We start from the raw sequence: 26061 nt of genomic DNA, 5'->3' as shown, positions 1-26061 counted from the left end.
CTTCTCTTCCATTCCTACCCCTCCCTGCCTCTCTTCAGCAGTCCTGGGGATTCAAATCAGGATATCAGATTCTAACCAAGCTCTCTACCATCAAGGTAACATTGAACTTCCCAGCTGCCAACATCTTAAATTCTTTCTTTCTTTCTTTCTTTCTTTCTTTCTTTCTTTCTTTCTTTCTTTTGCTCTCTCCCTCCCTCCCTCCCTCCCTTCCTTCCTTCCTTTTTTTTATTTATTTATTTATTTATTTATTTATTTATTATATGTAAGTACACTGTAGCTGTCTTCAGACACACCAGAAGAGGGCGTCAGATCTTATTACAGATGGTTGTGAGCCACCATGTGGTTGCTGGGAATTGAACTCGGGACCTTTGGAAGAGCAGTCAGTGCTCTTAACCTCTGAGCCATCTCTCCAGCCCCTTTTTTTTTTTTTTTTTTTTTTTTAAAGATTTATTTATTTATTATATTATATGTAAGTACACTGTAGCTGTCTTCAGACACTCCAGAAGAGGGCATCAAATCTTGTTACAGATGGCTGTGAGCCACCATGTGGTTGCTGGGATTTGAACTCTGGACCTTCGGAAGAACAGTCGGGTGCTCTTACCCACTGAGCCATCTCACCAGCCCTTTTTTTTTTTTTTTTTTAAGATTTTATTTACTTTATGTATGTGAGTACACTGTAGCTGTCTCCAGACACACCAGAAGAGGGCATCGGATCCCATTATTGATGGTTGTGAGCCACCATGTGGTTGCTGGAAATTGAACTCAGGACCTCAGGAAGAAGAGTCCGGCCGGGCGTGGTGGCGCAGGCCTTTAATCCCAGCACTCGGGAAGCAGAGGCAGGCAGATTAATGAGTTAGAGGCCAGCCTGGTCTACAAAGTGAGTTCCAGGACAGCCAGGGCTATACAGAGAAACCCTGTCTCGAAAAACAAAAACAAAAACAAAAAAGAAGAAGAGTCGGTGCTCTTAACCACTGAGCCATCTCTCCAGCCCCCAACAGCTTAATTTCTATCTAGTAAAACTAATTTGTATTTCAACAACAATAGAAAGATTACTGTCCTTTAAGAACATCTTTCTCTTTTTAGGCAACCAAGTTTGTAGTGATTTATCACAGTGGCCATAGAGAACTAATACAATGAGCTCTTCATATGTTTATACACCACAGGAAAAGGGTTTTAAATAAGAGTTCCATAGATTCCTCCTATACAATTATTTTAACAACAACAACAAAAAAAAACCTTCTGCAAAATACCATATAATAACACGAGGGAGGGTGTGTGCTGAGGTACTCTGACCAAAGGGTGGAGGAGGTCTGGGATAAGCTACAGGAGAGCAGCAACTACCAAACTCAGGCTCTAGACTCACTCTTAGCTCTGAGCTCAGTGGACTAGCCCTAAGCTATCACTGTCACTGCCATGCCTCTGTCACCTAGTTTTTGTTTTGTTTTCTGAGACAGGTTTCTCTGTGTAGCCCTGACTGTCCTGGATCTCACTCTGTAGACCAGGCTGGCCTTGAACTCAGGGATCCACTTGCCTCTGCCTCCTGAGTGCTGGGATGAAAGTCATGTGACACCACTGCCCAACCCCTAAAATGTTTTTAAATGAGACACCGAAAGCTATATGTACTAATCTTTGTCTTAATGGTGTTTCTTTAAACCCATTATTGGTCCACCTAAGTCGGGGCTCAACCTGCCCAGTTCCCTGCTGTGGGTTCTGTGGGAAGAAAGATGCAGATGGACTGTAGCTCTCTCCATCACCCCCTTCTTAAAGCTGTAACTTTGTCCAGCCTCATGTGTAAGTTGTGCTTGCTTGCTTGTTTGCTGGCTTGCTTGCTTTTAAAGACAGGGGCCTCTCTAAGCAGTTGTCTTGTACCTCATTGTGTAGACCAGGCTGGCCTCAGCCTCACAGAGATCCACCGGCCTCTGCTTCCTCTCTCAGGTTTTGGGATTAAAAGCACAGGTCACCATACCTGGCTTTCAGTTGTGTTTAAAACATTTAAAAAATATGCTCATACTGACGTTCTAGACTGATTTTAAAATTTATGTTGTCACCAATGTCCCCATGGAGGATGGCTCCAAGTGGCGTTACTTCCCCCATCCCCAGCTGACTGAGGATATATGAGTCTATCTAGTCCCGAGGATTGAACACAGGACCTCATGAATGCTAAATACACGCTCTACCATCTCCATCTTTTAAATGATACCTAACTTGTGAGGGAATGAGTGCACATGGCATGGTCCACACGTAGAAGCTAGAGGACGAGTGTCTGTTCTCTACTTCCACCATGTGGGTACCGGACAGGGAACTGAAGACATGGGGCTTGACGGTAAGTACCTGCTGAGCCATCTTGTTAGCGCCCAGATACTCTCTCAAGTCTGTTTTTTACCTATGAAGCTAGTTAGGTAATTTGCTTATGGTGCTTGTGGGCTATCACGGCAGCTTCCTAATCAGCTTTGGGAGTTCTGGGTGATAATTTCTTCTTAAAATCAATACAGTTAAAATCCCGTCTGAATCCAAGACAGTGAGTATTGAATTTCACACCTCTTCTCCAGCTTTAGAGAGAAAGCGTGATCTTCAAGGTTGCAGTAGTTCCTTACTAAGAGGAAGTGATCAAAAACACAGTTTGGGGACAGGAATGCGTTGGAATACCATAGGAAAGGGAATGTAAGACCGCTCAACTTGTTTCAAAGTGTCACAAAATCTGGCTGAGTAGAAGGGCTGATGGGATCCTGTACTCGGCAGGCTGAGTGGTTGTGCTCGGCGGATCTGCGAGTCCTCGGCTGTCCCGCAGGGGGCAGTGCTGCCTGCCAGTGCGGTGGGAGCGGAGTGGGAACCCGCGCGGAGTTCTGGGGCTTGTTTGCAAAGAAAGTTAGGGGATGTGAAGGAGTGCGGGCCAGACTCTTAGAGGGAGGGTGCGAGAAAGGACTTCCCAGGGTAGCCATGGAGTTCACTGGAGGGGATCTGGATAAGTTCGAGGGGTAGGGTGGTCGCACGAGGAGGGTAGTTGTAGGCCCCGGAAGGTGCAAGCGAGCAGGACGCGAGTGTGAATACGAGTGTGCGTGCGCGCGCTGCAGTTCGCCTGGTTCCGAGAGGCGCGGGTGTCAGCTTGCAGCCGGGGCTCCTCCCTCCGGCCCCCCTGCCCCGCCGGGCGGTCCCTCCCTCCTTCCCCATCGCCCCTCCCCGGCGGGCCAGGCGCTGGGACGCCCGGGCCGAGAAGGCAGCGGCGGTGGCGGCGGCTAGTTGGGAGTCCTAGGTTCCGTGCTGCGGGACGATTCGGAGCCGAGTGTCTCTTGCCCCGGCTGGGCGGTGCTGGGCCCGCTTCCCACAGAGCCACGCCCTGTCAAAACTTTGTCGCCGCAGCGGCCAAACGATCGGAGCCGGGCCAGCGAGAGGGAGGGAGGGGCGCCGGGCCGGGCCAGGCAGGGCGCGGGGCTCCGAGCGCAGCGGCCCCGGCCCGTGGCCCCACCATGCCCCAGCTCGGTGGTGGCCGCGGTGGCGGCGCCGGCGGGGGAGGCGGTGGCTCCGGAGCCGGGGCAACCAGTGGAGGGGACGACCTCGGAGCGAACGACGAGCTGATCCCCTTCCAGGACGAGGGGGGCGAAGAGCAAGAGCCGAGCAGCGACAGCGCTTCGGCGCAGAGGGATCTGGATGAGGTCAAGTCGTCCCTGGTCAACGAATCGGAGAATCAGAGCAGTAGCTCGGACTCCGAGGTAAAGGGATTCCTAGGGTCAGCCTCTGGGGGACCCGGGTCCCGCTCCCGCTCACCCGCCCTCGCCTTTGTGTCTCCTCCACAGGCGGAGAGGCGCCCGCAGCCCGCCCGGGACGCTTTCCAGAAGCCGCGCGACTATTTCGCCGAAGGTAAGTGCCTTCTCCGTCAGTCTCCACTCTCCAGCCATCAGCGATTGGCCGTACGGGTCTCCACGGTCCGGGTGGCGGAACCCCTGCTCTCCTCCCATCGCTGCAGCAGCCACTCTGGGGCTCACTCGAGGGGTGCTCGGGTTCCAGATTCCCGCCCCGAGCTCCAGATAGCTACTCTGTCTGGGGGACCCCTGACCTCACTCCACTTTGGTTTTGTCCGCAGTGAGAAGGCCCCAGGATGGCGCTTTTTTTAAGGGACCTGCGTATCCTGGGTACCCCTTCCTGATGATTCCAGACCTGAGCAGCCCGTACCTCTCCAACGGACCCCTGTCTCCTGGTGGAGCGCGCACCGTAAGTGTCAGTCCGGCCGTGCCGGGACCGGTGGGCGTCGGGCCCGGCGGGATGCGCCCCTGGGCTTTCCGTGGTGTGGGGGATGGGGCCTCCTGCCTGAGCTGATCCTGGGCCGAACTTGTTTGCAGAGTCAAACTCCCCTGTGGCGGCCTAGTATGAGACTGCTTTTGGCCAGTAACGGGATGAAAGTAAAGTTCTTTTAACTTCTCGCCTTTGGGAGATTGCGGCCTGGTGGGACCTCCCAGCCTCCCAAATTCCTTGCTCCTACCAAAGGAAAACTTGGATTTGTGCCTGCCTTTGGAGGTGGGGGGTGTGTGTTTGGGGGGGGGGTGTCTCGCTTTCCTTCCCGGAGATTGGTCAGCTTTCCCCTTGGCAAGGGAGAAAGTTGGGCAAGGGCCTGGAGGATCCTGACTTGAGATGTCCTCTGACCTGCGGGTTCCCTGGGCTGCTGTGAGCTGTACAAACTCCTTATTTTGTGTGAACTATTCACGACCCACCCCCAATCCTCACCCCCAGGGCCTCAATTTTTCTGCAGAACTCTGGGTTTTAAACTCCTCTGAGATGGTTTGGAGGGCGACCCAAGGCATTCTTACTTGGCTTTTTCCCCCTTTTGTTGCGGGCTTTTCTCATTTAAAGCGAGCGCTGCGACACTTTAAACCTGTTAATGGGAGCGCATTGTGTGCTGTGTGCCTGGCATTTAGAGCGGTGATTAAGCAAATTGACCCGGCCCCAGACAATGTGCAAATGAGGGCGGATTCCTTCACCCCTCTCCAGCTCGGAGCTCCCGCCTCTCTCCCCTGCGAAATGAGGGGTGCAGTTCGGGGTTGGCCTGGTCTTCGAGCCGCTACTCCACATCCAAGTTTCCTATGCTGATGCTGGGTTGGATGGTAAATCCTGGGTGCACACCCTCCTGCTGTGCGGCGCCTTGCTCGTTGTCTCTGCCTCGCACAGAGCTTTCCAGAGTTGGTTGGTTCATTCTCCCTGCTGGCGTGTCTACTCCTCAGGAGTGCATCCCTGAGGGAACTGAGCTCGAATAAAAGTTCATCTTAAATATGATTATACTCAAGGGTGGCCATGGAAGATCTGGGCGCTGAATGGGTCGTTCCTGCTGTCATTTCGGGCCCTTGCTGGGTGGAGCAGGATGGCCTCCACAGTTCGTGTAGTGTGTGTGTGTGTGTGTGTGTGTGTGTGTGTGTGTGTGTGGGTGTTGTTCACTGGTTAGGGGTTGGGGGTTAGGGGTTGCGTTCTGATGGATGGAAGAAGGGCGTAGAACCACACTCACACCGCTTGCCTTTGCTCTGGGGTGGAGAAAGACCCTCACAGTTTTGGGCCTGCTCCACTTCAGGGTACCCCAAGAAGTCCTTTTGAAAGTGGATATAGGCCTAGGGCTTTGCTTTTGCACTTTCAAGGTGAAGGTGTGTGCCAATGTTGGGGACCACCCCCAGCTTTCCTGCCCATGCAGGTACAGGGAGTTCCCATATCTTTGTACGTGTGTCTGTTAAGCCACTTTAGTGCCTGCCATCTTCTCTGTTTTTATCATATATGTCAGCTCTGAGCCAGGTCTTAGGAAGTTAAAAGTCATCAGAAACATCCCAAATACGACTTAGCCCTTTAACTGGAGATTTCCTCCACACACTCATTTCTTTTAAGTTTTTACATTTTCTTTCCTCTCTGTGTGTGTGTGTGTGTGTGTGTGTGTGTGTGTGCACTTGGGTGTATCTGAGGCTTACGCCAGGGTTAGTACCTCCGTGGGGGACAGAAGACAATCTTTGGTAGTCAGTTGGATTCTCTTCTACCGTGTGAGTCCCCCGCAATCCAACTCAGATCATCAGATTTGCCTGGCCAGGGCCTTTACCCACAGAGCCATCTCGATGGCTCTCCACACTCACCTCTTAGCCCACTGGCTTGGGGACTTTGACTCCCATCTCATCCCCATGCCTGTATCTTTTTTTTTTTTTTTAAAGATTTATTTATTATTTTATGTAAGTACACTGTAGCTGTCTTCAGACACACCAGAAGAGGGAGTCAGATCTTGTTATGGATGGTTGTGAGCCACCATGTGGTTGCTGGGATTTGAACTCTGGACCTTCGGAAGAACAGTCGGGTGCTCTTACCCACTGAGCCATCTCACCAGCCCCCCATGCCTGTATCTTATCTCACCGATGAATGGCTTAAAATCTTAAAATCGTAAGTTCTCAGTGTTTGGTGTTTCTCACATGCTGCCTTGCTCGGTTACAAAGTTCACTGTTGTAGCAGGAAAGTCTCTTTCTAGTTTGACTATGCATGGCCAGTAAGCAGAGCAGCTTAGGACCCATTTAAGCACTTGTTTGGACTATATGGTTGAAATGATAATTTTCCTCTCCATGATCATATCAATATACTTAATATGATTTTCATGGGACACAAGTGGTCATCCGGGCAAGATCGGACCTCCGCTGTTTCCCAGTGAAGTAGAGAGTTGAGGGGTAAGACAGGAGCTGATAGGTTGGGAGAAGATTCTTGGACTAGATGATTCCACCTGTCTTTTGCTTTCTAGGTCCTGTTGTTTCTCTTTTAAATTATCCACCTGTAAGCTTTATTGTTTTAGGCCTATACGTATAAAAGTGGGGGTACCATTTCTTTGCGGTCCTAGATTTCTGGACATAACAAAAACAGAAGTCGAAGTGGATGCTGGCTGCAGTGTTTTTGAGTTACGTATGGACATTTGGCTTTTCAGACAGGAGGCCCAAAGCCCTCATCACTGGCATCTCTGCTGCTGGACAGTTGTGCAGTCAGGCTGCCCTTCTCCATGGGTCACCTCTTCTCCTTTCTCCTCTGGCTCCATTGGGATGCTGGGAAATGGTTCCTGTCTGAGACCCTTGAGGGGGAGAGGTCACCTTTCCCTGGGCTAAGGGGACAAGTCTTAAGACAGGGTCTCATTCTAGTCCAGGCTGGCCTCGAACTTGGATCCTCCTATCTAAGGAGGACTAGCCTCTTGAGTGCTAGGTTTACAGATGTGTCACTATGAGTGTGCTTCTCTTTCGAGCCCCCGGGGACCCCGAGGTGTGTGGAGAAGGGAATAAATAGCTGCCGCACTTTGTACTATTCCTAGTACATGGAAACATGAGCTAAGGTCTCACTGTCGTCCTGGCTGACCTAGAACTTGCGATACAGACCAGGCTAGCCCTGAACTGTTTAGCTCCTCTTAGGACATCACAGGCATAAACCACCACGCTCTGACTCTACCTTCATTCTAGAGGAGAGACTTTGCAGGTTACAAGACTATTCTGAAATTGTTGACTACAATTTTGCTACGAAAATGTAAATGAAGCCACACAGGGTGGCACTTGGTTGATAATCCCTGAACATCAACGACTCAGACAGGAGTATCACTGCAAGTCTGAGGACAGCCTGGGCTACCTAGGAAGAGCCTGTCCCCAAAACAAATATAAACAAAATAGATTGGATGTCAAAAAATATATCATTTAGGTAGAGAAGAGCCAAATGGACAGTATTGGATGCAGTTCTGCTAGACAACTTCATACTGATAGAGTACTTTGTGACCACAGCGTGAATGTCAATAACGGCTAGGAAAGGGACATGTCTGGGGAGAGGCCCTGAGCATGATGTGTAGGGATCACTGTCCTGAAGCCCGCATCTTTGTCAGTCTGTCCAGATCACTTCTGTGTGAGACAGTCCTGGGCTTTAGGTGTGTGCTGACCTGTAAGTATTCTACAGTGGTCTTCCTGAGGATGGCCGACCTCCTCAGCGTGCCACCTCCTGTTCTCCAGACACACAAATTTCTGAGCACACACAGGAGGTTGTTTTAGGGGAATTTATGTAACAACCAAGGGAAACCTATCCTCTATTTTAAAAAACGATTCATATACTTTGTTACATTTCATTTGTTAATTTGTGAGGGGGCCATGTACCCTGTCAGGACAATGTAGGAGTCAGTTCCCTCCTGGGGGGGGGGGTGTCCTGGGGATCAACCTCAGGTCAGTAGGCTTGGCAGCAGGCGCCTTTACCCGCGGAGCCATCTAGCCAATCTAAAACCTTTTTTTTTTTTTTTTTCCTTTTGCAGATCAGTCTAAACATGCTGTTTTTGGTAAAATTCTTTTAAGTCATTTCCTCTAAATATAACTTCTGTTCCATTTTTTGCTAAATATAACTCTTGAGTTTAATGAGGGCTTTTTGTATAGAGTGGGCTGTTGGGAGCGCCCTGCTGGGTTACTGAAATTTTGGCATTTGGATTGCTGGGGTGACGTTTGGTTTTAAGCTTGAGGTGGGCTTGAGTCCTGTCAGACTTGTCTTTGGGTAGGTGGATCTGGCAGGGAATATCTGAGTTGCCTTGTTATAATTTTAGAAACCTATGGCTTAACCTCATTCTCCATTGATCTCATTTCTAGGACTTCTCAAGGAGAAGGCAGTCTGATGTTTACGTGTACTCGCACACATAAACACATCCAGCCAAATACACATGTGTACACACATGTAGGACCATTAACAGCATTTCGGCCTTAGCAGTAAACTGACAAGAACTGCCGTGTTTGTGTGTTTGTGCGTGGTTGTTTTGCCTGTATGTATGTCTGCGCACCATGTATGTGCAATGCTCTTAGATCACCTAAAACTGGAGGTACAGATGGTTGTGAGCCACCATGTGGGTGCTGGGAATGGAACCTACGTTCTCTAAAGCGCAGCCAGTAGTTTTCATCACTGAGCCATCTCTACAGCCTACCAGCTTGAATTTTTTTTTTTTTTTTTTTTGTTTTGTTTTGTTTTTTTGAGACAGGGTTTCTCTGTATAGCCCTGGCTGTCCTGGAACTCACTCTGTAGACCAGGCTGGCCTTGAACTCAGAAATCTGAACTCAGTAATATGCCTGCCTCTGCCTCCTAAATGCTGGGATTAAAGGCATGCGCCACCACTGCCTGGCCTGGCTTGAAATGGTTAATCAATGGAACTGTGGAATAAAAATGAGCAGCTCACTGGAAACCTTCTGTAATAAGAAGGGTGCACTCTAGTTCTGCTGGGAGATGACTTTCATTTGCTACACTGGGGATACTCAAGATTAATCTGTAACTCCTTGACTTCCTAGCCCTATGTGTGTTGAGCGCTTATCCTGGATGGTGCTAAGGGGCGGTGGCAGATAAGATGCATTAGGCCAGATCTTTTGCCTAAAAGATGTCAAACTCGAGTTAGAAAACAGTAACATTGGCATTTTACAAGGATGCAAGGAGGTAGGTCTTGGTTACAGAGGCACCTTTTAGACTAAGAAGTTTGGAAGAATTGCTTTGAAGTAGTGTGTTTCGAGGAAGGCCAGTGGAGGAGGTAGCTTTAAACTTGTCCTTGGAACTCGTGCTTTGCTGTTGCTCTTGTTGTTGTTGTTGCTGCTGCTGCTGTTGTTGTTGTGTGTGACTTGGGGGGTGGCGTATAGGGAGGGCAGTGTCTTGTAAGGTAGCTCTAGTTGGTCTCACACTAGGCTCTCCTCAAACCCAAGCCAATCATCGTGCCTCAGCCTTCTGAGTGCTGGGGTTACAGGCCTAGGCTACCATGACCAGCTTGTTTTAGTTCAAAGTGATTCTTGTTAATTATATATATAAAAAAATTAAATATCCTTGGTGTATTTACACTGTGATCCTGAGATAGAAGCCAGGGAGACCAAACGCAAGGAGAGAGAGAAAGCCATAGCTGTAATAGAACTTACTCCGTGCTAGTTGCCTAGAGTGATTAGGGGCACGTTAAGCCTTGAATGCTAAGAAAGAAATCTCTTCTTACACAAGAGACAGCAGAGAACCCTCAAGTTATTCACGGGGCTGAGGATGTGCCTGCCGAGAGAGAGATGTTGCCTAACATCCCTGAGGCTCTGAGTTCCAGTTCCAGCAACACAAAGAAAGTTACATCCAAATAGTGTGGCTTATATACCTCCTACCCCTGCTTACCAAGATGCTGAGATAGGAGGGCAGGGAGGAGCTAGACTGTGCAGGAGACTCATCGGAGCCAGGCCGAGGGGAAAGGGCTTGCATGTCAGAGGACAGAAAGGTTCAGTGTGAGAAGAGGGAGGTGTGGTCCCCAGATGGCTTCGGTAGCTGCTGTCACAGTTCACTGCTGGTGTCTATGCCTGGATGAGTTGGGAAGTTACTTGGGCAGGTGGGACACTGTCCTTCTCTCTCTGCTGTCCTGGCTCTGGACAAAAGCACCCCGAATGGTTTGGTAACCTCAGAGCTCAAACAGGCTGTGAGAGGCTCTCGTTAGGAGAAACTGTTCCGTGTCGGAGGAGAGACACCGTGGGTTCACGGGGAATGTTTCCAGAGAATTGGGAAGGGTGTGGGAGAGGAGGAGGAGGCAGTGGCTGATGGGGATCTCACTGGCAAGGGACTGTGAGTAGCCTGAAAGGGAAAGAAGTGCTGGATCTTCCACACTTTGTTTTCTTTTCTTTCTTTCTTTTTTCTTTTTTGTTTTTTTTTGTTTGTTTGTTTGTTTTTTGTTTTGTTTGTTTTATTTTTCGAGACAGGGTTTCTCTGTATAACCCTGGCTGTCCTGGAACTCACTTTGTAGACCAGGCTGGCCTCGAACTCAGAAATCTGCCTGCCTCTGCTTCCCGAGTGCTGCAATTAAAGGTGTGCGCCACCATGCCCGGCTCGTTTTCTTTTCTTTTCTTTCTTTCTTTAATTTATTTTTTTTAAAGATTTATTCTTATGCGTCTGGATGTTTTACTTGTTTATATGTAGGTGTACCATAGGCATGTCTGGTACCCTGGAAATTGAGAAGAGGGTCCCTTGGGACTGGAGTTACAGGTGTTTGTAAGCTGTCCCATGTGTGCTGGGAACCAAATCCAGGAAGAGCAGCCAGTGCTCGAAAGTGCTGAGCCATCTCTCCAGTCCCACAATTCACTTTCTATCCAGGGTTACCTGAAAGATGATAGAAACACAAGGCTTTAGTCAACCCATTAAAGAGGGCTGGCTGTGGAGGAGGGGGGGATGGGTAGAGCTACAGTCTACAGCCTATTGGAGAAAGGGTGTTGAGGGTGCTGGGACAGAGCTTGTTTTGTGGGTAGTCTGACAGGACTTAAGATGAGTCGGGGAGAAAGGGAGATGAGGGCTTTGGCAGGGAGACAAATTTCTTCCCTCATGGATGGCAGATGCCCGTTGTAGGCATCCTCTCAGTTCTACAGACCAGTTCCACCCAGAGGTGAGGATGTAAGAAAATGAAAAGATGGCCTTGATAGGCATCAGGGTGAGACCTGCCCTGTACCACCAGATTGACTTTTCCAAAAAGATTTGTCTTAATTTTAAATTAAGTTAAGTGTGTATGTGTGCTCATGACTGCAGGTTCCCACAGAGGACAGAGGTGACAGTCCCTCCTACAGCTGGCGTTGTAGGAGGTCAGGACCAGTCCAGCATGGGTGCCAGGAACAAACTTGCCCTCTGCAGGAGCAGAGTCGCCGCCCCAGTCCCTGGCTGGCCTTTTTATACTCAGTAAATTCAAGGGAGAATTGACCGCAGGGCGGGTCCTAGAATTCAGTTGGTCTTTTTTTTTTTTTTTTTTTTCATTCTTTAAAAAGTATTTTATTTTATTATTAACGTTCCACATATGCTGCAATCCAATCGCTGGAGATTTTCTCAAAGGTAAAGTGAACACATCTGATATTTCACTAAAACTTTTAGAAATTATTATTGCTTGTGTGCATTAGGTGTGGGGAGTGGAAAGTACCCCAGTGTGTGTATGGAAGTCAGAGGACAACTTTACAGACGTGGTTCTTTTCCACCTTTACGTGGGTTTGAACTCAGATTGTGAGGCTTCGAAGCAAGCACCTTTCTATGCCATCTTGCAGGCCCCTGTGGCCAGCCTTCTGACCCTCTTGCCTCTATCTCCTGAATGTTGTGATTACAGACCTGTGCTACTAGACCTGGTTTATGTCATGTTGTGATAACCCAGGGCTTCATCCACAGTGGGCACATACTAAAACAACTGCGTTTAAGTTAAAATCTTTCTGTCTTCTATACTGGATCAGATTTAGGGATGAGCACAAAGTGTTCACTTCCCCATTTGGCAATGAACAGAACACGAAGGGAAGGAAAGGGACTCCGCTTTTTCTCTGGGCTGCTCAGGGGACATCTTCTCAGGTACTAACTTTCTTCCTGCCATGCATCAAGTGACCTAAAGGTAGCCTTTGTTACTTTACTCGATAACCTTAAGGTTATAAAGCAAATTTCAAAATCCTAAATCTTTCCATTTCATTGTGTTTATAATCTAAAGTTTTCGTTTTGATTTTGTGTTCTGACAAAGCTCTGTAGTAGTCCTGGCTGACCTAGAACTAACTTTGTAGACCAGACTGGCCTCCCTGTTTCTTGAGTATTGGGACTAAAGGCACACACCATCGTGCCTACTTTAAGATTCTTCTAGCGGAGCGGTGGTGGTGCACGCCTCTAATCCCAGCACTTGGGAGGCAGAGGCAGGCGGATTTCTGAGTTCGAGGCCAGCCTGGTCTACAAAGTGAGTTCCAGGACAGCCAGGGCTATTCAGAGAAACCCTGTCTCAAAACAAAACAAAACAAAACAAAAAAAACTCTTCTAATTTCTTGATTTTTTTTTTAAATGTATATGAATGCATGTGTGCACCATGTGTGTGCAGTACCTGTAGAGACCAGAAGAGGGCGTCAGGTCTCCTGGGACTGGAGTTACAGATGGTTGCGGGTGTGGGTGCTGGGGATTGAACCCAGGTCCTCTACAAGAGCAGCCAGTCCTTTTAACACTGGGCCAACTCTCCAGTCTCAAAACCCCACCCTCAAAGTAACACAAACAAACAAACAAACAAATGCCAAAACCCCCACATTTGTCCTGATAACTTCATTGCTGGCAAATGTGTAGCAAAGGGCTCTTCTTGAAAGGGTGTAAACAATCTCACCCTATTTGGGAAGCTCTTGGCAATGGCTTCTAAAATCTCAGTGCTTTCCATAGTTTCTGACCCAGTAGGAAGTAGGTACTTGTTAATCCCATTCTGCGGCTGTGCAAACAGACTTCTAGAGGTCAAGTGTGTCATACAAGACCACACCACTGGCCATTGCGAGAGAGCACGAGGTTGGGTCCAAAGTCCGGACCTTTTTCCTTTCTCCCCATGACACACAAGCCTGGTATCACTGGCCCTCTCTGGAAAGGGGCACTGACTTGCTTCTCAGTGCAGAAATTCTGATATGACTATCAGCTTGGATCGAGATGGGGTAGATTCAAGGGTCAGCCTTACATACATGCACCGGGCACATCCCTAGTCTAGTCAGAGGTGAGTAAGTCTGTGGCTGGAAGCCGTCTGACCAGGACTTTGCTGCCGTGGGGTCAGTAACCTTTAACCTGCTGCCCAGGGACTTCACCACCTGCGGAAAAAGCCATTATCTCCTGACATTTGGAAGCTGGAGACTGCTTTCTCCGTGTTGAGGTCAGTGAGGGTCGGAAGTGCACGCAGGTGTGTCTTTGGCTTGGAGCAGCCCGGGAGGGGGAAGCCTTCCTGATTTCCGCGAAGTATGGATTACAGTATGGTTGGCTTAACAAACCAAGCCCTGAGAAACCAAGCTTGAACACAGTGATTCCTGGTGGTGCCTTTTATAAAATGCTTGGTTAAGTCCTTTGCTTTCCTTATGCACTGCCCAAATAAACCACCAGTCTCATGTCTCTATGACAGACTATTACAGCGCTAACCAATTATTAAAGAAATAGGTACTGGATATTTACACAGTGATTACTTTAGGACTCACAGGAGAGAAATGGGTGTCCTTCTATGTGTGTGTTATGGTTTGAAATTAGAAATCATGAAGTTCCATGGTCCCCCCCCCCCCCCCAGACAGGGTTTCTCAGTATAGCCCTGGCTGTCCTCGAACTCAGAAATCCGCCTGCCTTTGCCTCTCAAGTGCTGGGATTAAAGGCGTGTGCCGCCACGTCCAGCTCCATGTTTTTTTCTTTTAAGATGAATATAGTTAAATTAGTTACTTTATGATGGTGTGTCTATGTGACTGTATTACGCCGTGTATGTGCAGGTGCCCGAGGAGGCTAGGAGGAGCGTGGTAGATTTTCTAGAACTGGATTTATAGGCAGTTGTAATATGTTCAATATGGAGCTTGGTTCCTCTGGGAGAGCAGGACGCACTATCAAGAGTCTCTGAGGCCCCCAAAGTTTAGGATTTTTTGCCTCTACTTTTCAGACCACTGGCAGGTGGTGTCCTTGAAAGCCACAGTGCCAGGGGAAGATTGGTACTGAGTTACTGTTCATAGAACTCGGTGTTTCTTATGAAGTTGTAGACCTGACAGGTGCAATCTTTTTGTTTGTTTGTTTGTTTGTTTGTTTTTATTTTTCCAAACAGAGTTTCTCTGTGTAATAGCCTGGCCTTCCTGGAACTCAATCTGTAGACTAGGCTGGCTTTGAACTCAGAGATATGCTTGCCTCTTACTTCTGAGTACTAGGGTTAAAGACAAGTGCCACCTCGTCCTGAACATTAGTGAGGTTAAGTATCTTGGATCCCTTAAGGTGAATGGAGCCAGGACTTGTAGAACCAACTGCAGAAAATGTGTGGAAAAGCCTGCAAGGCAAACAGAGGCAGGCAGATCTCTGTAAGTTCCAGACCATCCAGGGCTACATAGAGAGAGACCTTGTCTCAAAGAAGGAAAGAGAGAGAGACAGAGAGAAAGAGACAGAGAGAGAGAGGTGGATCTGAAGAAAGGAATACACAAGACACACAAGAGGTAGGAGTGAGCAGTGTGAACATCAGATCAATTTACAAGTCCAGATGTGTTAGCCATAGTGAGTTCAGGCATTGATTGACCTGCCCAAAGCAAACAGCTAGATGGGAATGAATACACACAAGACTGGAATTACGTCACTGGGATGTGACCCTCATACCCTAGAGACAGTGCACCACGAAATACTTCTGTATTTAAAATATAGCACCCACACATGGCAACACAAATATTTAAATATCAGCGCTATTTTGTTTTGTTTTCTTTTGTTTTTGTTTTTCGAGACAGGGTTTCTCTGTGTAACCCTGTCTGTCCTGGAACTCACTCTGTAGACCAGGCTGGCCTTGAACTCAGAAATCCTCCTGCCTCTGCCTCCCAAGTACTGGGATTAAAAGCACACGCCACCGCCACCACCACCACCACCCGGCTTTTTTTTTTTTTTTTTTAAAGAAAAAGAAAAAAGAAAAAGTAGCCCTGTAGGCACCTTCAGTGTTCCTGGGATCTGTTAGACTCCAGGGGCACCGCAGGATAATCGCCTATTATCCTTCCAGGAAGCCATGAGCTGGAGCCCTGAAGTCCAGCAGCTAGAGCCTTGAGGGGATGGGAGGGACCTGGTTCCCGTAGGCTTCAGTTTCCCCCAAGGAAAAGTCGACCAAAAAACAAAAAGCAAAAAGTGAAGATGCCATTTGGAGCAAAAGTTAAAGCAATGGAATGCACGCAATGAGCAACTTCTGCATCCTTTCTCCCCAGTGGTATTTCTATCCCTTTTCCTCGGGCGCCGCTGGCTGAGACAGGGTGTCGGTGTCACTCTATTGCTCCGGTTAGCCTGGAACTCTCTATGTAGGCCGCGTTGGCTTCAAACTCACAGAGACCCACCTGCTTTTGCTTTCCTAGTGCTAGGATTAAAGAAGTTGGCCCACAGGATCTATGCTTCCTTTTCTGGGTGGTTGGAGTCTTCCAGCAGGTCTTGTTACAGCTCCAGAGATGGTGTTAATTGCTGCCTTAATCTTTCTTTATTCTGTGCTCTGCGCCCCGTTTCATCTGCCTACATCTGTTGACCTGGCCTGTGGCCTACTTCCTACTTCAGACCTAGCCCTGCTTTCTTCTGTCTGTGAGCATCCTTGTGTTGTGTGAATTAAAGGTGGTTGCATTCTTTTGAAATTGTTTATTTTTATTGACGCAGGTGTTTTGCCTGCATGCACGTCTGTGTGAGTGAGTGCATTGAATTCTCTAGAGCTGGAGTCACAGGCAGTTGTGAGCGGCCTTGTGGGTGCTGGGAATTGAACCGAGGTGTTCTGCTAGAGCAGTCAATCATCTGAGCTGTCTCTACAGGCTCCCGTGTATCTTCTTAAACTGTTTTCTAAGTGGGGTAACGTAGAGGAGCGCTGGTGGGAGTGTTTCACTGTGAACACTCTTTGCACTTCTATTAATGTTTTCCAGCCTCAGTGTTTGTGTAACGATATGCTTGTCAGAGAGCAGTGGGAAAGGCTCATCATCCTGACAGAGGGGTTCCCAATCTCTGGAGTACGGGGAGGGGCTGAGATAGACTCTACTCACTGACCGCTATTGTGCTTGCCTGCAAACTAAATGACCTGAGTTGGATCAACAAAACCCAGGTAAAAAGTCGGAGGCAATAGCATCTATAATCCCAGCACTCCTACAGGGGGATGGGAGGCTGAGATGGGAGAAATGCCCTGGAAGTTTGAGGTTCAGTTAGCCAGTATGCAGTCACAGGAACTTAAAGGCACTGTTTCAAGAAGGTGGAAGGAGAAAACCAATTCCGAAAGCTGTCCTCAGACTGCCACATATGCACATGCCTACAGATACACACATACAGAGAGACAGAGACAGAGAGACAGAGACAGAGAGAAACTTAAGAACAAAACATGCACTTAAAAAAAAAAAAAAGAAGCCAGGCAGTGGTGGAGGCAGAGGCAGAGGCAGGCGGATTTCTGAGTTCGAGGCCAGCCTGGTCTACAAAGTGAGTTCCAGAACAGCCAGGGCTATGTATGCAGAGAAACCCTGTCTCGAGGAAGAAAAAAAAAAAAAAAAAAAAGAGGCGCACAGCAGATGTAGCACTCAATGGGAGCGTGCATGCCCAGCAGGCTCAAGGCCCTGGGTTCAATCTCAGCTCCGTCAGAAAACAAAACAAACCAAAACACTGTAGCAGGGGCAGTGGTGGTGCTCCTATGACCTGTGGAGGGAGAGACAGAGGTAGCCTGATCTACAGAGAGAGTTCCAGGATAGCTGGGCCTACACAGAGAAACCCTGTCTCAAAAGACAAAACAAAATAAGACAAAACTGTAATAGCTACTGTTGACTAGGATGTTAAAAAGTGGAAGACACCTTCTGGGACCAAGATGGGTTCAATGTCAGGCAGGCTATGATGAACTATTATGGGCGTTTGTTCTCTGCCATCCTAGAGCAGCAACTCTTTGGTCTACTGTCTCCCTCATCCTCGGGTGCATTCTTTTCTTTCTGGTGAGTGATTCAGTCTGTCACTGTTTTAGAGTCATGTCTGCCAGGGAGCTGGACATGGAGGTGCATCCTCCTACGGTGGGGGTGGGGGTGGGGTGGCTGATGGAGGAAGATTAGGAGTCAGAGCCCACCCACCCTGTCTCACTCCCAGGTATGTTTGCCAAGTTTCCCCAAGAAGTTTACTATAATACTTTATTTTACTGCCCGCCCCCCATGAATGAGAACCTTATGGGGAAATACCTAAGAGACTTAGGTACTGGGTTCTGCACCCAGCTTTCCCGCTGGTTTTAGCCCCCTGGGGTTCCTGCGGGAGTGACTATCCCTCTGATGACTGGCAAACAATGGTCCAGTGTCTAACCCTCGACCCTGTGGGAGGTACAGCGATTTCTCCAGGCACTGGTGTATCTGTGAATCCTAAGTCAAATGGAAGACAAGGTGTTTGTGGTCTGTCCTGAAGAAAAATAAAATAAAGGCAGGGCTTGCCTGGCATACATACAGAGACCTGAGTTTGATACTCAGCACTGAAGAAAAACAGGGCGGGCAAGCCCAGCCTCTCTAGCTCTTTATTATGTCTGCCCCAGAGGGCTTATCAAGGAATGACATAATAGTGATTGGGGAGGTGTATTTTTCCTAGAGAGATATTTAACTAGCAAAGGTGAAGTTCTAGTCTGCATTCAACATAGAATGTTGAATTTGAATGTTGAAGCTAGAATCTGGGGTGTTTTTGTTTGTTTGTTTGTTTGTTTTTAAATCTCACTCCTGTAGAGTTTGTCATAGACTGATATTTATTTTGTTATTAAGGGGAGGTGGGGGCAGGATCTTGCTTTTGTAGCCCATTCAGGCCTAGAACACAATCCTTTTGGGTCCTGATCTTAGATATTGACTGGTATTGCAAGTTTGTGTCCCATTACACAGCTCTCTCTCTCTCTCTCTCTCTCTCTCTCTCTCTCTCTCTCTCTCTCTCTGTGTGTGTGTGTATTTACTCGCTTACCTGTTTGTTTTGGGGGTGGACTCTTGCTATGGGGCCTCAACTGGCCTAGAACTCACAATCCTGCTTTAGCTTTCTGAGCACTGGAATTACAGGCAGACTGTAAATTAGATTCTCTAGAACTTTTAAACTACATTTATTTCATTACGTATGCACCACTTCATGCTCCTGAAGGCCAGAGGATAACTTGTGGGAGTCTGTTTACTTCTTCCACCTGGGGCTGGACTCCAGTCGTTGGGCACGTGCCCTTACTGTGTTGAGCCATCTTGCTAGCCTAGGTACCCCCTCCCCCCCTTTTTAAAGACAGGGTTTCTTTGTCTACCCTGGTTGTCCTGGAACTCACTTTAGTCCAGGCTGGCCTCCAACTTAGAGATCTACCTGCTTCTGTTTGTTAACCTGAGCACTCTGCCATTGACCTATATCCAACCCGCAATTCTTCTTCCTCCCCCTCCCTCTCCCCCTCCTCCTCCCTCTCCCTTTCCCCCTCCTCCTCCCCCTCCCCCTCCTCCTCTTCCCCCTCCCCCTCCTCCCCCTCCTCCTCCTCCTCCCTCTCCCTCTCCCCCTCCTCCTCCTCCCCCTCCTCCTCTTCCTCCTCCACTCACAGAGATCGATCCTCCTGGGATCAAGGCATGCAGCACCATGTGTGTGGGACCACACCTAGCAAGGCAAAGAGGATCTTCCCCACCAATAGCATCTTCTTTTCCAGTTAGATGCATCATCATCAAGGAGACGCTCACAGGCAGCTGCCCCTTTCTGGGGTTAGCACACCTACCTCTCTTACTCATTAGTCACTCCTGGTGTCTGCAATCTGTGTTATTTATTCCTTTTTCATGCATTAGCTGTATTTCTTTAAAAAATGATAGTATCTGGCACCAAATATCTTGTTCCTTTAGATCAAAGGGCAGGGGCAGTAAGTTAACATCTACAGATTAAATCCATTCTGCCACTTTTATAAGTAAAGTTTTATTAGAACACAACTGTGTTCATTCATTTGCACAGTTAGGGCCTGGTAAGGGACCTAGTCTCTTAGGTGAGATGGAGGCTCTATTGGCTTACAGAGTTAGAAGATCTACTGGCCAGGTTTTTAACAGAGTAAACAAATCAGACCTTTCCCATGGGTTAAGCATGATTTCAGTGCTTGACTCTTTACCTTACTCTTTTGCGTTAATGTCTCCTGTCTATGACAATGCACATTGAACTTAGCGATTTAAACCCACTCACTGTCCTCCATTCTGTTTGCAAATGCCACCCTCACTGATACTCAAATTATCTCATCTTTATCCAATCGGTACTTCCTCTAATTGGCTGCTGAGTTCTTTGGACAAGTCGGAGCATGGCAGGACATTCCAGGTCTGCCCTATCCGTTCCTGCCCCAGACCTGGAGCTAGTCTTTTTGAGAAGCAGTTGACTTCTTTTAATGGGAACAGGTATTTAGAAACCTCCGTGTAAATACTAAAGTACACATGCAAAGGACTCAAGGACACCAAACAGTACCACGGAGACTAGAAGAGAATAAAATATGTCCGGTGTTTTTCAGAACATCCTTGCTCTAAAAGAAATTATTTCCAGGCTGGGCGTGGTGACGCACGCCTTTAATCCCAGCACTTGGGAGGCAGAGGCAGGGGGATTTCTGAGTTCGAGGCCAGCCTGGTCTACAGAGTGAGTTCCATGACAGCCCGGTCTACACAGAGAAACAAACGAAAAAACAAACAAACAAAAAGAAATTATTTCCAGTATACTCTTGGGGAGAGGGTCTCACTGCAGCCCTTACTGGCCTAGAACTTGCTGTGTAGAACAAGCTGGCTTCCAACTCAGAAATCAGTCTGCCTCTGTCTTTTGGTTAACCCTCTGCCTGGGTTAAAGGTGCGCAGCCCATGTGGGGGCTTCAGTATACTCCCAATGCTGTGTCATGTTCCTCTGTTTATTTAATAATTGTAATTGGACACGGCAATTGTTTCGTAAGTAAAGTCTCTTCTGTACTTATATTTTGTTCTCCCAATTGAAAAGCACATATATTCCTGCCAACCAGTAGCATTTCAACAATTACTAGCCGTGGCTGGCGAGATGGCGCACCTAGCACGGGTGCTCATGTAGAGGACTCACGCTTGGTTGCCAGCACCCACTTCCAGTGGCTCTCAACTGCCTGCAGCTTCACCTCCAGGAGCTCCCATCCTCTCTCATCTGGATCCAGACGTATGCACTCACGCATGCGCGTACCTAGATAGTCACATACATATGCCTGTAATTAAAAATAAATATACATATAAAGGAACAAGCTCACTGGAGGGCTTTCATTCATCTCCCATAGGATGTCCAGGTGGTTCTGAAGGGGCACACACAGGTAGTGAGGGTACCAATACCTGCTTCACCTCCGTGCCTCTAACATCACCACACTGACTACAAACATTTGTCAGCTGATGAGGATGTCTGCTCATGGATCAGGTGGACTTTCAGATCTTACCAAGACTGAAGCTACCACTCAGCAACAGCTTCCTATTCAGTGCTGAGCCTGAGGCAGGAGGACCTACTCCGAGGCTGGACAGATGGCATAGGGTTGCAGGTGTGCACAGAGAATAGTGTCCAGCGCACAGCAGAGGCTTTGTCAAGGCAAGGTTGTCAGGATCTCTCTGGCTGGATTATAGGTGGGCTGCCACATTTATCTGACATCTACGTGATTCTAGAGTTCCAAACTCTGGTCCTCCTTCGTGTGGGCAAATGCTTTAATCACTGAGCTGTCTGTGAGGCCTCCATCTTATGTTTGTCAGAATGGGTTTCATGTAACCCAGGCTAGCCCCAACCTTGCTATGTAGCTGAGGACGACCCTAAATTCTGATCCTCCTGCCTTTGCCTCCTGAATGCTTGGATTATAGTCCTGTACTTCATTGCCCAGTTTATGTGATGCTGGGGCCTTTGTGCATGCCTGGCAAGTTACATACCAGCCTGTTAACTTTAATTACCTTTTTTTTTTTTTTTTTTTTTTTTGCTAGGGATCAAACACAGGTCCTCATGAATGCCAGATAAGTGATCTACCATTCAGTGATTATCTTTACTCCCTAATGTTTAATTTTGGGCTGCCAGTTTTCTTGAATTTATATTCCAAAGGACCCTGGCTATTAAATTTTTATTTTGATCAGTGTGACTCTGAGACACTGCCTCCGATATAAAATCTGCCTACGTGTGTGAATACTTGATATTGTTTATTTCTATTTCTCTCTGTGCACAGAATGTAATAAAATAAATACAAAGACCCGCCTTCCTGGACGTTTGTGGGCTAACAAGAGCAATCATTGTGTGCTTCTGTTATCCTCCACTGTATAGTTTTGATAAGTCGATTATTGGTGCCCAATCGTTTCACTTTGCTTATTATGGTAGATTTTTCCCCCTCCCCATGCCTCTCATAGCTGAGGCTGAACAGCCTTCTAAAAACAAATAAAGCCGAGGTCTGAGCTGGCAGTGGGACTTTGAACCTGGTCCCCTGGTTCATGTCTGTGGACTTGTATGTGAGCGGTTGTGGCCATATGTTGTTTTAGGGCCATGCCAAGGAAAATACTTTAGAATCACATTAGAAACTCAAGGTATTTTGGCCTCTTAAGAGGACACGTGGTAGTTTTCCAGTTATATGAACAAGGGCTTTTGTTTCATACTGAAGTTTCTTATGGGCTTTGAGAACAATAGGCTTCTCTCAGTTTTCCCATAGGTCTTTGGGATGCTAATAGGTAGGCCGCACTCACTGTGTTCCGTCTGGGGAGACTTCTCAGGCCTTTGACATGCCATTTTGGACTTCTTCAAGGGAGTGGGTCGGCAGGATTCCTCTGCTTGCTTGGCCAAGGCTTTCCGCTGTGTTTGAAATCTTAGCCTTCTACGCCTCCGCCTCGCAGCCTCACCTATGGCTCCCTGCTGCAGATTCTTAAGCACACTGCACTGTTGGCAAACACATGGCCTCCTCATCCAAAACACACTTGTCTCCTGGATCCTAAACTTGCTGAAGGTGCCAGGGAGTGGATCTGTTATGTCCCATTGCTATTACATTCTTAGCACCAGGCACAGGGAAGGCCTTCACTCGGTATTTTTTGAATGAATGAGGGAGCCGTAGAGAATACCTCCTGCCCCCAAGTAGCACCAATTGGGAACCACCCCTCCACAGAAGCCATTTTCAGGATGAGAACCATACATAGATGGGTTTGTTGACTCTTCTACTCTTGGGCTTCATGTTCAAATACAACCAGCCGGGGTGCTAGAGGCCCTGGTCATTTTAGTTCAGGTACAAGGCACGTCCAGCAGGAAGCGGTCAGTTTATTTAAAGATGAAGCACTGTGCTTGAAATAACATGTCTCCCTTCCCTCGGTAGAGCACGGTGAGCCGACCGGGATTAGAACCTTCATTTCCTGATACCTGTTGCGGGGGCCGTTCGGCAGCCCGCAGCCCCTTCCAGTACTGGTAGTTACATCAATGGGAACCAGTGTTTCCGACTGTTGGGGAGGGAAGAAATCAGACTCTCCTTTGTACGCTAATTAGCACAGGCAGAACAAAAGGCCTAGCTTGGTTTTCGAGTTCAACTTTGGCTCATACGCAATTCGCAGTGAAGATAATGATCTCAGATAAATTAAAAACAAATGTTAAAGAAGTCATAATGAGGTAGGAAGGGAATTCAGGATTCCTGTTTTCAAATAACACTGGGTAAACAGACTTCTCCCTGAAGCAGACATTCATGTCTCCTCCTCCACTTCCCCACCGTTTTGAGCCTTTGGGTTCAAAAATCTTGTCTTGATACCTAAACCTGGAGAGGTGGGCCGGCGTGTGCTGGTCTGGTGTCAGTGTGCACGAGAGCCTCACTCACCACGCCATTAGTTCTTTGGAACTAGGAAAATGGAACAGAGGAGTTGGGTTGAGTCCACCAAGTCAAAGGGAATCGCACATTTGGCAAAATGCCCCTTGCCTCAGGAATGACCGCCACAGCCTGCTGCCCTGGCGTGCTTCCTTTTCCTCCAGTCTGCTGAAGGCAAGGACCGGGCAGGGAGCACACAGAAACCCCCTGTGTTCTTTCTTCTCCTCCAGGCTGAGTTCCTGAGTACATTCTTGACCAGATGGGGGGAGCTGGGGGCCCGGAGAGCTGCTGCATTCAATGGGACTCTGTATGTATATGCCAAATGAAGTCTACAGGCGTCTTTACGAGCCCAGCGACCGTGCTGGCAGATGTAAAGAAACTCAGAAGGCCTGTGTATGTGTGGAGTCTCAACTCCTAGCAAGTTTCCATGAGTGCATTCAAGGACTCTATACATGGAAATTCAGTTCCTCTACTGACCCCCACCCCCGCCTAGAGACGAGAGTCTCCTGTAGCAAAGGATCATCCTGATTCCTGGTCCTCCTGCCTCCACCTTGGCGTGCTGCGATTACAAGTGTGTGCCACCTTGCCTGGTTGATGCCCTGCTGGGAATTGAACCCAGGGCCTCATGCAAGTGAGGAAAGCATTCTACCAACTGAGCTACAACCCAGCCCATCCTATTTACTCTTCTCTGTATTAGTGTGTGTCACTTTAGTCTGTGCGAGTGCGCTTGTGTCCCACATAGTTTTTTTTTTTTTTTTTTTTTTTTTTTTATGACAGGGTTTCTGTGTGTAGCCCTGGCTGTACTGGAACTCACTCTGTAGGCCAGGCTAGCCTTGAACTCAGAGATCTGCCTGCCTCTGCCTCCGGAGTGCTGGGATCAAAGGCTTGCACCACCACGCCCGGCCCTCGCATTGTTTTCGATGGCTGGACACGCCCCAGCAGACTTTGGTAAAGTCGGAGAGATTTGGGATGCTCAGAATCTTGTGGAGGAGACATATTAGTAGCATCTAGCTAGGAGAGAGGCCAAGGATGCTTATGCTAAGCAATCTTTAAGACAGCGAGGGGGAGAGACCTTTAAGTGACAAGAAGCCAATGAGGCAGCTCATGAGAAGCCTGTCAGTTCCTCTACTGACCCCTCTACTGAGAGGACCTGAGCTTCTCTCGTGTGTGTGTGTGTGTGTGTGTATGCGCATGCGCGCATGTGTGTGCGTGCGTATGCACATGTGCGCACACATGCACACATACCTCAATATTTGTGGCAGTCAGAGGACAACTTCAGGAGTCTGTTCTCTCCTCCTACCATGTGGCTTCCAGGGGTGGAACTCAGGTCATCAGATTCGGTGGCAAGTGCCTTTACCCACTGAGCAGCCTGGTTGGCCTTCCACCTTAGTTTTGGATCTAGGATCTCTCACTGAATGTAGAGCTTATTGGTTGGGGGTTGGGGTTAGGGGCTAGCTTGCCAGTGAGCTCCAGGGAAGTCCCACCCCTGCCTCCCTAACTCTGGTATTTCAGATGCTCCACCTAGCTTTTTACTTGGGTTCCCATTCTATGTATATAGCAAGCATGTTATCAACCGAGCCATCTCCCAAGTCTCTGAGCACTTTTTTCAGTGATAACACTTTCTCTGTTCTGTGGCCCAGAGAATATTCTATTCATCCCTTCACTTAATCCTCAGAAAGACCCCTGTAGTGGGAACCAAGGCTATATCCTTGTACTCAAGATGAAATCAAAGCTCAGAGAGGTCAGCATCCCTACCTGAAGGCTCACAGCAAGTCAGGGGAAGGGAGAAGACTTCATTCAGATCCAGGCTTATCTTACTCAGCTCTTACTATGCGGTGTCACATCCCATGATAGCTTCTGTGAACCTGCACAGTGTAGTCTATACAGAAAAGATGCTCAACTGGACACGTAGTATGTTGTTGTGTGCTGAGGCTCTATTGCCGATATGGGTCATTCATGTCTGAGCTTTGGGGGTGCTGGGCTTTGGCCCTCACCCACAGGGTGGCTCTGGTGTGTCTGTGATACTTGCCAAGAAGGTGTCTGGACCTTCTGTTGAGGAGCAGTAGCTGGAACAATGGCCCATTTGCCCTCAGGGGACTGAGGGAGCAAAGTGAGGGGGGTGGGCAGGGCAGAATGGAGAGACCTTGGTAGCTTTACCAGTCTTGGGGTTAGTAAACTGTGAGGACAATTAGTATAATTACTCGCCATTTATGAAGAGAGGGAACATGAATTTTAGAGGTAACTTCTGGGGTAGAGAGAGGCCTGGAAACGTAGAACGCTGTTCTGAGGTCAGAGAAGAACATTCTGCAGCAAGGGGGCCGTGGGTGAGCCCACAGACAAGCCCAGGGGACTGAGGGTAGCTGAACGGTCTTTGGAACCCCCAACCTGAGCTTCCCTATCCGGTATCTCCTGAGCAGCTGAAGCCTGTAACACGCTGCAAGGAAAAACTCTCATGCTTTTTAAAAACATGAGACGGTTTAGATGTGCCCTGTTCTCACCTCTACCCTAAGGACAAGCATGTGTTTCGGTTACCAAACTCTATCTAGCCTAGGTTAGATTAAGTGTTTTCTCGATCCCCTTGGGAGTGGGGGATAGTGAAGTTTCCTGTCTCCTTTCTAGGAGGGAAGTTCGAGCACTGTCTACTCTTGCTCTGTCTTCCATCCACATGTCCTGCTTTAAGATACTGATTCTGTGGTTGTCAGTAAGTGAATAACTGACTGGAATAGCATGCCGGTTGTCCTCTCAGTGAGGTGTCTTGTGGAGCCCGGTCCTTTGGACATGCTTTAAAATACCCGTGGTGCCGGCTCACTCATAGAGCCTCTGGCATGACACAGGCGAGAGCCCTTCCCACACCCCACGCTGTC

General features: G+C 48.2%; 1 protein-coding gene across 2 annotated transcripts in view; it reads left to right on the top strand.

Annotated features, from left to right (window-relative positions):
* The first annotated feature begins 3371 nt into the window (after positions 1-3371).
* Positions 3372-26061, top strand: part of Tcf7l1 (transcription factor 7 like 1 (T cell specific, HMG box)) — a 162675-nt gene continuing 139985 nt past the window's right edge. For both annotated transcript variants that reach the window (NM_009332.3, NM_001079822.2), the window contains exons 1-3: positions 3372-3707; positions 3792-3855; positions 4079-4206. In NM_009332.3, coding sequence (NP_033358.2) covers positions 3465-3707; positions 3792-3855; positions 4079-4206 — 435 coding nt within the window. In that variant the 5' untranslated portion in view covers positions 3372-3464. The remainder of the gene's footprint in view (positions 3708-3791; positions 3856-4078; positions 4207-26061) is intronic.

Source organism: Mus musculus, chromosome 6 (genome assembly GCF_000001635.26).
Source record: "Mus musculus strain C57BL/6J chromosome 6, GRCm38.p6 C57BL/6J".
NCBI lineage: Eukaryota > Metazoa > Chordata > Mammalia > Rodentia > Muridae > Mus > Mus musculus.
This window is presented reverse-complemented; position numbering and strand designations above follow the sequence as displayed.